The sequence below is a fragment of the Crassostrea angulata genome, chromosome 5 (assembly GCF_025612915.1).
Source record: "Crassostrea angulata isolate pt1a10 chromosome 5, ASM2561291v2, whole genome shotgun sequence".
Lineage (NCBI taxonomy): Eukaryota > Metazoa > Mollusca > Bivalvia > Ostreida > Ostreidae > Magallana > Magallana angulata.
Window position 1 is genome coordinate 60,962,425 of NC_069115.1, and position 14,202 is coordinate 60,976,626.

A 14,202-nucleotide genomic window follows, 5' to 3' on the forward strand; every position below is an offset into this window, starting at 1 on the left:
GGTGATGGTTTCATCGCCGATGAATTTACTGTCTCACCATGACGTGTTTGGAAGTCCTAAAGTCTTCGGCAAAATTCCAGTCCGACATTCCCTAAAACACCAAAAATAGCATTGTTCCATGGCAAGGTGCCCGATTCAGTCATCGTGTTCTGAGACAACCCCCCCCCCCTTCCATCGGGTGGACATGTCTCAGAAAGTGGTTTTGTTGTTGTTGTTCTTTGTTATTTTTTGTAATTTTCTTTGTTTGCTTGTTTGTTTGGTTTGTTTTGGGCAGATTTCAACCAAATTTGGCACAAAGCACCACTAGGTGAAGGGGATTCAAGTTTGTTCAAATGAAGGGCCACGCCCTCTTTAAAGGGGAGATAATTGAGAATTATTGAAAATTTGTTGGTATTTTTCAAAAATCTTCTTCTCAAAAACTATTAGGCCTGACAAGCTTAAACTTGTGTGGAGGCATCCTCAGGAAGTGTAGATTCAAGTTTGTTCAAATCATGGTCCCTGGAGGTAAGGAGGGGCCACAAGAGGGGGATCAAGTTTTCCATCGGAATATATAGAGAAAATCTTTAAAAATCTTCTTCTCAAAAACTATCTGGCCAGAAAAGCTCAAATTAAAATGGAAGCATCCTCAGGTAGTGTAGATTCAAGTTTATTCAAATCATGGTCCCCGGACGTAGGGAGGGGCCACAATGGGGGATCAAGTTTTACATAGGAATATATAGAAAAAATCTTTAAAAATCTTCTTCTCAAAAACTATTAGGCCAGAAAAGCTCAAATTAAGTGGGACCACGAAATGGGGGGTGGGGTATATAGGAATAGAGAAAAATCTTCTTACAGGTATAACAACAAAAAGGGCTTGGTATTTACCAAAAAAAAGAGGTGGATAAAAATTGGCAGATTTTCATTTTTTTTTTTTAGCAAGATCTATTGTGCTTAGTTGTCAAGATATTTTGATACTGTAGTGCTAATTTGATCAGAATTAAGGCAATTGTTGCTCAGGTGAGCGATGTGGCCCCTGGGCCTCTTGTTGTTTTCAGAGGGAGTGGGGGGGGGTTGGTTCTGGGATGGTAGTTTTTTGACCATCGCTGATCATTTGTTATTCATTAAGTCTGGTTAAACTCGCGTGCTGATTGACAGTTTTAGAGGGCAATAAATCAAACAGAGATAATTAACTCTTAAAACTGAAACAAGTAAATTCTTGTAATAACCTCGTAATGAAATTAACTCTCTCAGTGACATTTAGTTTGGCACGAAATGAACACATCCTGTGCATTCAATATCATCTGTAATTAACTTCTCTAGTGTGGTTGTATTTCCTTATGGACGAAAGAAGCCTTATTGCTCATAAGTACACAACTCATACGATGTGAAGGCAAATTGTGGAAGATTCGAAAGCTTTACACATTGTGTACAAAATTAACATGAAATTTTATTATTAAACTTATTATAGCATCGTTTTAACTGTTTTCGGAAAGATATAATATATCATTTATTTCTATTTACACAAAGCATTTAGACGAACTTAGGAAACAACTAAATATGAATAAGTCTGTACATCACATTACTGAATTCTTTGCTGCATGTTTCCATATATCCCAAGTTATAGGCCTAAACAATAAGTTTCATTTAACATTATAGTACATTAAACACCGTCCTCATTCAAAATAAACCATTAAGTTTCTAATTTATTTTTAAAGAAACATACTTTCTTTTTAAAAACCAATAAAACTCAAGATTTACCCCGCATCTAGGACCCTTAATTCTCCTGTATAGTTTACTCTAGAATTAATTCAAGTAGTTTACTTTAGAATTAATTCAGTAGTTTACTTTAGAATTAATAGAATTTTTTCGCGTTACGAAGTATAGCGAAAAATAATTGTCCTGACGACATGTAAACAATTACGAAAGTGTGGGGTTACTAAGTTTACCTTGTTATGGAGTATTTAGCCAATGAAATTTCAGTATTGAGTGTACGTGTTCGAATTAATTCATGGGTTGTCAGTAAGGTTCACTTTCTAGCGCACGCCGTCCCGAGCAAGTCGTGTTTTTTGTTTTTATATATATATATATAAATATATATATATATATATATATATATATATATATATATATATATATATATATATATATATATATATATATATATATATATATATATATATATATATATATATATATATATAGGTGTATTTCATATTTCCTATTTCTATAAATTATTCAAAGAGTGAGGTTCCGCCACTCGCATGTTTGCTGACTCCGCATTTGGCCGCGGATACACAGGTTTCCATAGTATTTTCAAAACAACTGATTGTTTTTTATCTATGGTTTTTCCTGGGCGGCGGAGGAGGCTTAAATCATGTTATACCATAGTATTATTGATGCACATATTGTAATTTTTTTTGTTATTCAATGTTAATGCCTTGTCCAATGGCTTATTTATGTGTTTGAAAAATAAACCTGGCGTCAGCCTGCTCGGTGCGCTGCAATGCAATTGAAGGGTGTTTTTATTATGTGTAGATATGAAATGAAGTGTGGACTGCAAGTATTTTTATAGATAAAGAAACCGTAATCCTTACATTCAAACGGTTCAGCTAAAGTGGTTACTCATTTTTTATTTGAACGATTGTACCGATCACAACTACTTCGGCAGGAGATGGAAGTTAATACGTTTCCTCAAAGAACACGAAATATGAGCAACCAAAACATCAACTACATTGTAAAATTCGGCCTCGTTATAGAATGGAGCACGGTATAAATATGAATTGGCGAAATTTTCTCTTTGAACTAGGTTAAGGCATTCATTTAGCTGGGTTTTTTTTTTATTTTCTTCTAATTTTATCTGATTAAAGGTGATAAAATTCTGTTCTTGGAGACGTTATCGTACGATTCTTGTTTTGAGACACAGTTCTAAATAGCACTGGTTAATTACAAGTGCATTTTAGTGTTTGGGTGACGTTATACAATTCTTGTTTTGTTCCATAAACACGTGTTTTCACTGGTCGTAATAAACTGTCAGAGATTAATCAGGTGACCGTCCCTGATATACTTCTATCCAAGGACTACATTCCGGACTAAATTCCGGAATTCGGATGATTCCGGAAATTGCTGTCACGGCATGTTTTATGGGATAAATAGACAACATTCCAATAAAACAGACGTATAATGAGTGAGGATATAAGCGATCTTCAAGCATGAAATCTGCCAGTCCTCGTCATTATAATCCAATAACACTCGCAGACTACGCCATTGTTTTAACAAATCAGAGTCAGTCAGATTTACAGATCGAAGAAAATAAATCCCACCGAATCACTGCGAGGCTTTATTTACTGGGAGGCTTTAATCATCATGATGCAGCTTTTTTTGGTCAGACATCGTTAGATTTATTTCTCAGTCATATCTGATTTGAAACATAAAAATTAAAGTGTTATGATTTTTTCTCATTGTGTTAGCTATGAAATACAAATAAGGAAAATTTAGGGAAAAACCCATAAGTATCTTACAACCCAAACATTAAACGAAAGCACGTTCATCTCATATATCACCTATTGTAAACAAAAATATTATATCGAGTAATGTTTTAAGTAAGATTCATTTGTAAAAGCACCTGATTGTTACATACTTTCGTGATTTATATTTTATCTTTATACGGCGTTCGATATTTTGTTTTCGGGCGTTAATTCTCTTCTATTCTCATCAAAACGCTTCCTGAGTTTGTCAATCGTCGAATATTTTTCTCTCACGCTAACTTGTTAGAGTGCTATCGAGCGTGATACTGAATCGGTGTAGAGTTTGTGAAGTGTTAACATATCGACACAATATCAAATTCCGACCCCTCCTCATCCGTAGTCTACCACTAGATATGATAGAGCTATGTGTACTTAACTAAAAGTGTAGGGGGAATCTACAGAAAGTAAACAATCAAATGAGCAAGGGACCAGTTCACTGCCGGAAATAGCAGCCATTTGGCAAGTTGTTGGTGTCGATTTACTTGGCTGTATCTTTGTGGAGGTAAACATAAGCGGCCCTTGGGTCGGTCGTGGACCTCTAGATACGACATCAAGCACTGACATCGCCAGTACAATGTCACTCTCCGATCAGCTAATCAAAAGCCGGCGATTGCGGCTCCCCCCTGCGGCGGTGATCAACGCAATACGAAATTCATCAAGACGTCAGAAGCGAATTCCAAAAAGGATCAATAGCGGTCGCTCGGACATTATCGGAATATCACGTCATATTAATATAACGGATTGTCAAACCTATCAGAAATTATTGGGTCCTGTGTACACTTCGGTCCCTTTATCTGATAACCTCCTGTTTTTCATTGATTCATTGACAAACGATTTGACAGATTCGGAAGGTGAGAGTGCCCGACACCAGCGGCAAGCGACAATGACAAATCGCCAATTTTCCGAATTATTAAACAGTCTCAATATTTGTTTCCAATTTATCACCCCAGAATCAATTGCGCGGTGTATTTTTTCAATATAAGCTCCGTTGATCTATGGTTTTTGCCGGTTTATTATAAGTACGTCAGGATTAGACAACCCTATTTCAATCTTATTTCAAGATAAACATCCACGAGAAAAAAAACACTTTTTCTTTCCCATCTAAAAAAGTAACAAAATTCAGAATTATGAATGTTTGCTCTTATTGCCTCAGTTAGTTCAAGCAGAAAGTGCTATTGCCCTCAGATGATCGGTTGGTGTTGTTTATTATTATTCATTATTGTTTAATAATTTCCAATTATCTAATCCACACTCATACACGCCGATAAAAATGTTTTTTAGTCTTAAATTATTCATGACAAACCGTGTGAGGTTTATCAACTTAAGATAACACTGTGAAACGAGCTATTATCGTGCGGATAAAATCTGAATATCTTCATCCAATCATCGGAGCATGCAATGTCGAGTTATCTCCCCGGGTGGAACTCTTCGGTCTGGGATTGGGTAAAATGAGTGAAATGAGAAATAGCGTGGTCTCTTGAGCATCGATCCTCATTAAGAAATCACCCGAGGCGAAAAAGAAAATAATGAAAAAAAAATGGAAAGTTTATTTTAATAGAATATTTATGAGAGTAAGAGATATGGTAAAACTATTGGGAAATGTTCCAATTTTGATAATATCTCGCATTACCCATTGTCACTGCTGAAAAAAAACAGCATAAAATTTAAGTCCAAACGAACAGCGCAGAAATGCTAATTTTGTATTTGTGAATTTTTAATATGAGAGAGAGAGAGAGAGAGAGAGAGAGAGAGAGAGAGAGAGAGAGAGAGAGAGAGAGGGGGGTACTCGTGTGAATTGATTTATGGGTTATTTATACTAAAGGGTGTGATGCTAAAAAAGAGTATTCAATATATATAAACCATTTATTGTTTCTGAATGTCAATCCGTCTGTTTATTTCGGAGTTATATTTGGATTTATTAAGTTCATTATCATAAAATGAAGTGTTCCTTCTTTTGAAACCTACCGTGTAAATTTATCGGCATATGTCTTTAATGTTTGTTGCAGCTAGAAGAATAAGGAATTGGCATATGTCTGAATTTGTATGTGCTGTTAAAATCTAGGAACTATGATATAAAATGATAAACATGCAATTGCTGCACTTTATGGAGTCTATATGTTGAGTTCAATCTCTTATACATTTTTGAGCAAGTATTGCGTACAAGAGAGAGAGAGAGAGAGAGAGAGAGAGAGAGAGAGAGAGAGAGAGAGAGAGATCGAGAGATCAGTTGCTTATCATCATGATATGCTATAGTGAAGCACCTTGTTAAATTGACTCCTTTCGTGCAAGATGCGAGAGTAGGCCATCAGAGGACCAAGAGATGGTACAACGTTCAAAATTAGCGCTCAATTATTTTCAAACTTCTAATAAATTTAATCAGTGCTACCATTACACATATTTACATTTTTAAGCAAAAACATCACAAAATGCTCAGTAAATTTGCTCTTTTAATGAAATAGTAATAATTCTTTTAAATTTTGTGGACCGATGTACAATGTAGGTTTGCTTTTCTATGTAATTTTATATTAGAGAATTGTTTCAACTGGCTTGACTATACTTCAAAAATAATGCTTGCATGCCTGGCCCCTATAAATCACGTGCACTCTGCGCGTCCTATGTTCAATCAACTTTAATTTTTCCGTGCATTAATTATTCATTTGCAAATAATAGCAATTCTCGCGAGAACGTTCACTATTATTTCGTATTGAAATAAATAGGAAGGACATAAACGAACGGATGAAATTGAAAACAAATAAATCAACAAATTCTTTTATGAAATATTCATTTGTAATTACTTGCTTACTAAAGATATCCACAGAATTGAGCGGGACGACTTTCTGATTATCAATAATTAAATTTCGTTAAAATGCATCCTTTGCCGGGTGCGTTTGATCCCGACGGGAGGGTATTCTATAGGGTACGTTCTGTGACAACTCCCCAAGTAGTGCTTACAAGACGAGTTTTTGCATGTCAACTAAGTCATATTATAAAGTCAATTTTATTATCATGAAATATTTAGGTTAATGTTATTTTTCTACAACTCATTTGAAATTCCACTTCTAGTTCGCTGACTTTTGGTATTGTGTATACGTTGCCATAGCGTTGATCAGGACAATTTACATGAGATAGATGCAAGAGAAAGTGTCATAAATCATCGGGAATCATTTCCTGTTAATTGATCTGCCCCGTCGGTCCCGCTTGTGCGCGGAAAAACCCAATCTCAAAATTTAACTGTTGGCAATATATTGACAGGAAATTATGAAAAATGAATAAAAAGAATACGTCATGCAGAAACAAATAAAAACGGCCTCTTTGTGTCATCTAGTAAATGACGTCATTGGATCGATGGAACCCCCCCCCCCTCCCCCTTCAATAAAAAAACATGAAAAAATGAAATAAAATTCATGGTCTATGAATTCCCGTTCACGGATAAATTTGGTTGTTGTTCCCTGTATGATAGAGAGGGCGCGGAGGAGACCAAGGCAAACACAAAACAAATATTTTACACAATAATCTAACCTTTCCTTATTGACAATCAACTGCGAATAAATACGTAAAATATATCGAGGCGATGAATCCATTTTAACAACGATAAGAAATGACGTTGTATTCCCGTTGTATTCCCTTACCACCGGGCGCCGTAGGAATCAATCTTTGCAAATTTTCCTATCTTAAAAGCTCTATTTTAAAGTTAATCCTCGGCATTGCTGGCAAGTGCTTTTACAAAAATATTTCCCATTAAAAGTGAAACAGAAAACTCGACCCGGTAGGAAAACTTTTAAAAAAGATACAAGACATCGCTCCTGATGGGTGTAACGCTGTTTGTGATATCCTCGTTTATAAACCAGATTTAATGAAAAGAAAAAGCTGGATGGATTACAGATTTTAGCACGTGAAAGGGGGGTCTGTCTAAAAGACGCATTAGTTTCTCCAGGACCGAGATAAGGGTTTGATGAATGTATATAAGTTGAGAACATGAGAGATTGGCTTTGATATGGGCCGCTAGGTCTGTGTATCGGCAATGATTAGTTATCATGATGAATATTTACAACAATCGCCTCTCGGCACCAAAGCTTTGACATGAACCCGACTTGCATCAGCATCTGTGAAATGTTTGAAGTTCCAATGATAAAAAAACATAGGTATCCAACAACCCTCACGTCACGTTCATGTAGACGTTATATAGCGTACCTCACAATTCAGAGCCCCTCAAGTAAAAATAATACGGAAAAATCGTGCAGGAAAGTTCTTTTATTTCTTTGTTCGTTCTAGGAAGGGTGACTGCTCACAGGGGACGTTTGTGTTTGAATTCTAGAGACGGGCTGTTACACCTATTGACCCGCACGTGTCCTGTGTCCGTGTAGAACCTGCTGAAGGATTATGGTACAAACAGTCTTGATTATTGGATGAGAAACAAAGCTGATCAGAAGGGATTGAATGATATTGGAAAACAAGTCAGAAAATTAGATTGAGTGTTTTCGTTTTGTTTAATCTGAATAACAAAATGAATGCAACAACACCCAGCGTGCAAAACTATACTCGGGAGAATGCAACGTATGGATTCCAGCAAACGGAACTGTTCTTCAGTGGGCCAGAACCAATTGCAATCATTGTCATCATATCCGTTATATTCTTTGTCGGAATTTTAGGAAACGTTGCTCTTCTTAGTTACGTTATATGTTGCAATCGACTGACGTCACCCCATAATATCTACTCCACTAATCTGGCGGTCGGTGACCTCTTGACCCTGATTGTTGCTATGCCGTTTCTATCCTCTATCTACATCATGACAACCTGGCCGTTTGGAGAACTAGTTTGTAAATTCAGCGAGTTCACCTACACGCTAAGTACATCCATAACTGTGTTCATGATTACAGCGCTTAGCGTTGAACGATATCGTTTGCTGACGCTTCATCCGCCATCTTTGAATCTGACGTCAGCGTCTGTGACGTCATTTATTCTGTGGCTTTTGGCGATAATGTTGGCCATTCCTGACCTCGTGTCGGCGGAGACGCTAGCCTTCGGGGACTTCCGTTACTGCGTTCCGTATCGAGTAAACTGGGGCGAAACTTACGCCAAGACGATGGTAGCCATCAAATTCACCTGTCACTTTGCTGTGCCTTTGTTTATCATAACAGCATGCTACTGTATGATTGGGCGAAATCTTATGTCACGAAAATCACAATTTCATTCATGTCTCTATGAAGAAAATCACAGTGCTTCTGAGGAGGAAGTTCTGAGAAACTCTAAAAGGAAGCGCATGGCGGCTCTTGTTCTTGGTCTTGTTTTATTGTTTGTTCTGACGTGGCTCCCGCGACATGTTTACGTCCTGTGGTATCACTTTGACTCTTCACCCTACGACACCACGTGGCACATCATTAAGCTAGTCGGCATTTGTCTTATGTACTGTAACAGTGCTCTTAATCCAGTGGTATTCTTCTGTTTCGATTCGACTTTTCGGGACTGTGTCTGCTTCTGTTGCAGAAAGCCTCAGTTTCAAAGAGATTTAGAAGAATATACTGAGATACCTCATAACTCTATAGTTCTTACCGAGATCAACCAATGTCAGGACGCCACCAATGTGTAACAATGCAAAGCCATGCAAGACTCCATCAATGTATGACAATGCAAAGCCAGAACGCCTCCAATGTGTAACAGTACAAAGTCAGGACTCCGCTTATGTATAACAATGAAAAGCCAGGACGTCACCAATGTGTAACATTGCAAAGCCAGGACGCTACGGATGTGTAACAATGCAAAGCCAACACGCCACCACTATATAACAATGCAAAGCCAGGACGCCACAAATGTGTAACATTGCAAAGCCAGGACGCTACGAATGTGTAATAATGCAAAGCAAGAACGCCACCACTATATAACAATGAAAAGCCAGGACGTCACAAATGTGTAACATTGCAAAGCCAGGACGCCACCAATGTGCAACATTGCAAAGCCAGGACGCCACAAATGTGTAATACTGTAAAACCAGGATGCCATAAATGCATTGCAGTGCAAATTATGACGCCACCAGAGTGTAACATTGCAAAGCTCTGACATGACCAGTGTGACAATGCAAAGCCAGGACGCCACCAATGTGTAACAATGCAAAGTCAAGACGCCACCAATGTGTAACAATGCAAAGCCAGGACGCCACAAATTTGTAACAATGCAAATTCAAGACGACACCAACGTGTAACAATGGATGACAAATATTTCTGGACTCGGTTGCACTAACGGCAGTTAAATATATCTAGCCGTTCATTTCACCTTAACGTGACCATAACATTTACGGCGAATCAAATGGGTTGCACAACATGTAACAAGATGTTAAAACTGTAGTTTGTCCGACTTTAATTTCACTTTATTAACCATGCACCGCTGAAAACCCACTGCATTTATCATTTCGGTCCCCTCTGCCCTTTTTGCATTCTTACGTGAATTTGTTAATAAGTTGCTTTGTTTCGCCTTCAGTAAATCTTCATTTTTCTAAAAAAAAAATCAAAAATTTTGTCAACATGCTGATTCTTTCTCGTTTATAGTCGCCATTGTCTCTGTCAAACGGTATGCAGTAGGAAAACGGGCGTGCAGGTCTAGATGGCTTTAACGACGAGCAAAAGCTGACACCGCTCGTAAACAGCCACCGTTGCACAGGTATATCGTTATACCCGATTGGCCGACGTGTAGTATTCCTTTTGTGGTCTTTAGATTTTAAGCATTTATTTCTTATTTTATGTGCATACTCTGTTTGTAAATAATGCATTGACCGGTTTATGATGTGAGTATTCACCTGGCTTGAAAAAAGTGTGTAAGATTTTATAATTTCATCGTGACCGAGTAGCACGGTGAGACAAGGTGTAATTAAGTCCACACACAGGTGACACCTTTGCAGCGAAATACTTTGAACTGTGTAGGGACCTGGGATTGTAGGGATAAAGATAGGGATACTGACAGAGAGTAATGGCGGACTGTGTCTATTTACGAGCAATGTTCAGCTTTAACTAAGTTCGCTCTGTTAAATCCTAGCTGGTTTATAGACACTAACAAAATTTCGAGCAACCCAAAATTAACTCTAAGTTATGTAAGTAGCCACTAAAAATTAAACAGCTAGTTAAGGTTTTAACAAAAGTTAACTTTACTGACGTTGGTGCATCCGAGTCCAGAACAGCAGTTTCGGAAAAAATCGGGTGACAGTGGTGTTCAAATACGAACTGAAAGAATTTCGAAGGGCCAACCATGTAATCGATGACGCTTTATAAAGCAAGTGTTGTGACGACTCTGATTGAAACACAAGATGGTGATTTTGGTGTAAAAGACTAAGACTGTCATAATTTAATAGAGTCTCGTGATGAAGAGGGAGTGATTGTCTAGAACCACGTGATGCTGACAGCCAATCGCAACTTCTCGCGCCTTTCCGGCAGGTCTTGGAAAACAGATTGGATGCTTATAATTGTATTTGGAAACTGGAAGGTCATAGACTTTGTATATATAAAAAAATTCAACTCGAATGTATAATATACGCGTCAATGATAACCCCACCCCTCTTTTATAAAATAAAACTTAAATATAAATTCAACACGTTTTACGATCTATTGAGATGTGAGTTAAACTTCATTAATTTCAATGAAATACCCTAAAATATATCACAGAAAAGATGATCAAGTTTGCATTACCGAATTTAAATCAATGTGAAGCGATTCCTTTTTGAATAAAATTCTAACATCTGGTATTGTTAATATTTTTGAGGCGTTTTTCCGAGCTCTTCCGGAAAGGCCCGAGAAGTTGCGATTGGCCGACAGCAATATTCAAATAAATCATGTGATCATGACAACAACATTAAGTGTTGTTTAAAACGTTGCAATGGCGACCTAAATTTATAAATCGAAATGAAATTATAATCAATTATCTTGCATTAAAAATCTTACGTTGAATTGCGATTATTTCTTGATATTTCTAAGGTAAAATTAAGCCATAGGATCAAATTTTTGCAAACGCTAAACAAAAAAAAAACCACAAAACATGAGCGTGATATTTTAATTTTAATTTTTTATTCATTTACTCTTGCTTTTTTCACTTTCACTTTTTTTCTTTTATGAATTAATCAGAGATCAAAGGAAAACAATTTCAGACAAATAAAGCACTTTGGGAAATTGTAACGTTTTATAGTTTTGATTATACATTTAGAGAATATTCTAAATGAAAAAAGTATTTTCCTTGAGGAATTTATTGTCATCATTTTTTATCAAAAAAATTTTACAAGAACATTTAGGGTTTTACAAAACTTACAGCAAACCACATTGTCCTAATTGGAATATAATGAAGAAAAAAAATTCTAGTAAAAAGTAAAGTTAATAACTTTACTAAATACACAGGTATAACGCTATTTTGATATCATATTTCGGTTCCTGTTTACGGCAAGTAGTTAATGCAATAATATAGCATCTACTTCTTGGGGAGAGTGCCACAAATCCATTGGATCTAGTGCAGGAGGCTCAAATCGTAAATAAATGACGTTAGCGTCAACTTTGTCTACCTGAACTCAAACCCTCCACATCTGTAGGATTAACATTAATTGAAAAAAACGTAAAGTACAGTACATACATAGGTTATTTTTGTGTATGTCAACAACACAAATTGAATTTGTCCGCCATGTTTAATGATCTTGAATGGTTTTATTTTGGGACAGCCAATTACAATTCAGGAGTGGGTCTTAATCTGAATGTAGGGGTGTCCTTATTTAAACATAAATCACGCGGTAAATATGAATTTTCCATTACAAACCTCATTGGTTTAAGAGATAGAGCGAGGTAAGACTACTTATTAACACTGATCTTTACTTTTTAAGACACATCTTAACTCCATGCGCAAATCCCGTAAAATCACGCGAGAACTGTCATAGCTGATGAAAAAGACGACTGGTTTTCATGCTGGTATATTTTATCAAGATTTGATTTGTATAGAGTTAGTCCTGAATTAAAAATCGTGATATCTAAAAGAAGTTAAAATAAAAGCGATCTTTTTAGACCGAAGTCAGTAGCATTTAATAACAAATCTTTCATCATTACGTAAATTTTCTGGAATTGTAGCTCTCCCCGGAAAACGTCAGATAAAAAAATCGTAGAGGGCTACATTATTGCAGCAAAGAGGAGAACTAATTAGACAGGTGTATATGGCTATTCTGGTATTGATATCATTATTTTGGCGCCTGTGTACAGTGGGTAATTATTTCTGACCGTATTTGAGTAAATGTCACAATGGCCGACGGAACCTGTGGGCAAACGTTTTATAATACCACGTGACGGTCGTCCACGTAGTTCTACTGCTGGAAACTCACGTGCACTGAGACATTATCTAAATTATTTTTTAACAAAAACTAAATCAGTTGCTTATTGGCCATTAATCACGATTATATCTACGATATTAATATAATATGTGTTAAAATTTCAGTTACATGTAATTCATCAACAAAGTGCATCTACTTAATCTGTTATATACTCCGTTTTCAATACACATCAAATTGCCCTTATATCTGATTTTAAGTACTTTGATTTTTCAATAAGTGCTGTGCAGGCATTTCTTTCTTTATTACTTCTACTGTACATGTGATCCTTGACTGTTTTTGTGTTTATTTGTATATACTTATTTTGAACCTCAAATACCAGTGAACTGTTTTGGAGTGAAAAAAATTGAATTAAAGTAGATACCATGGGAACATTAAGGTACATTATAAAAGGAGAATGGACTGCTTCTTTTGCGTAACGTTTTAACAGCAATGGTTATTAACTTGCATTTAATCCCTTTTTTATTAATGATAGATAAAATAAATCAGAAGTAGATGTAAATATACAAACTATACCATGCTTTCTCTGCCATACGTTCTGTTTTCCAACTCCCCTTACGTAACGATTAAATCTGAACAGAAATTGTCCCGATTATTTATTTTCCCTAAGTTTTTTGTTTTTTTTAAATTTCATTGTTACACTCAAGAGATTTATCAATTGTTCGATTGTTGACACTGTCTATAACCCAAAGCAAGTCGTATAATTTACAAATCATGCATATTTTGACCACTCGACTCCACATTACGATGGAGGCGACTCCCCTTTACCTTTTCAGCGACTCCCCCGTGTTAAGGGTTATATACGGTGAATTTGCAATTGCTACAAATGCTTTTCAATTAAAAAAAGGAAACAAAATTTATTCTCCTTGCCACAAGAATTTGTTCGAGTGACTGTATAAAAACATGCGTGACTTTCCGGAACCCTTTTGAACTTATCGCTAGTTTTTTCCCACCGTGATAAGTGTCGTTCAAATAGTTTATTATACACAGAATGATAAGACAAAAAAATGAAATCATGATAAAGAGTTCAGACTTTCCGCGATAAAAGAATCATGGCTGGTATATTTCACACGCCATTGTTATAATGCTAACAGCTGCGCAGTAAAGCCGACCCGGTGGGATCTTGCGCCTCGTCATTACCCAGTTCATTCCACAGATCGAGAAAGGAAAATGCTAGAAATATGACTGTTAAATAAAGTACGTTTTATCTTGATTTTTTTTAAAGCTAGAAGGTGAAGCACTCAGCCGAAGTAAATATTTTATCAAACAGTTGTTAGATTTTCAAGACAAGACTCCAGACCAGGAAATTCTATGCTTAAGCATCCATTGTTCTTGTCGTCAGGTGTTACGAGTACCTTAAAT

The 14,202-nt window shown here is 36.4% G+C and overlaps 1 protein-coding gene across 1 annotated transcript; it reads left to right on the forward strand.

The window, feature by feature from the left end:
- The first annotated feature begins 7,557 nt into the window (after positions 1-7,557).
- On the forward strand, positions 7,558-11,346 carry LOC128182967 (neuropeptide CCHamide-1 receptor-like). Its single transcript, XM_052851747.1, has one exon. The coding sequence runs from the start codon at positions 8,008-8,010 to the stop codon at positions 9,088-9,090; it is 1,083 nt and encodes a 360-aa protein (XP_052707707.1). The 5' UTR covers positions 7,558-8,007; the 3' UTR covers positions 9,091-11,346.
- The last annotated feature ends 2,856 nt before the right edge of the window (positions 11,347-14,202 follow it).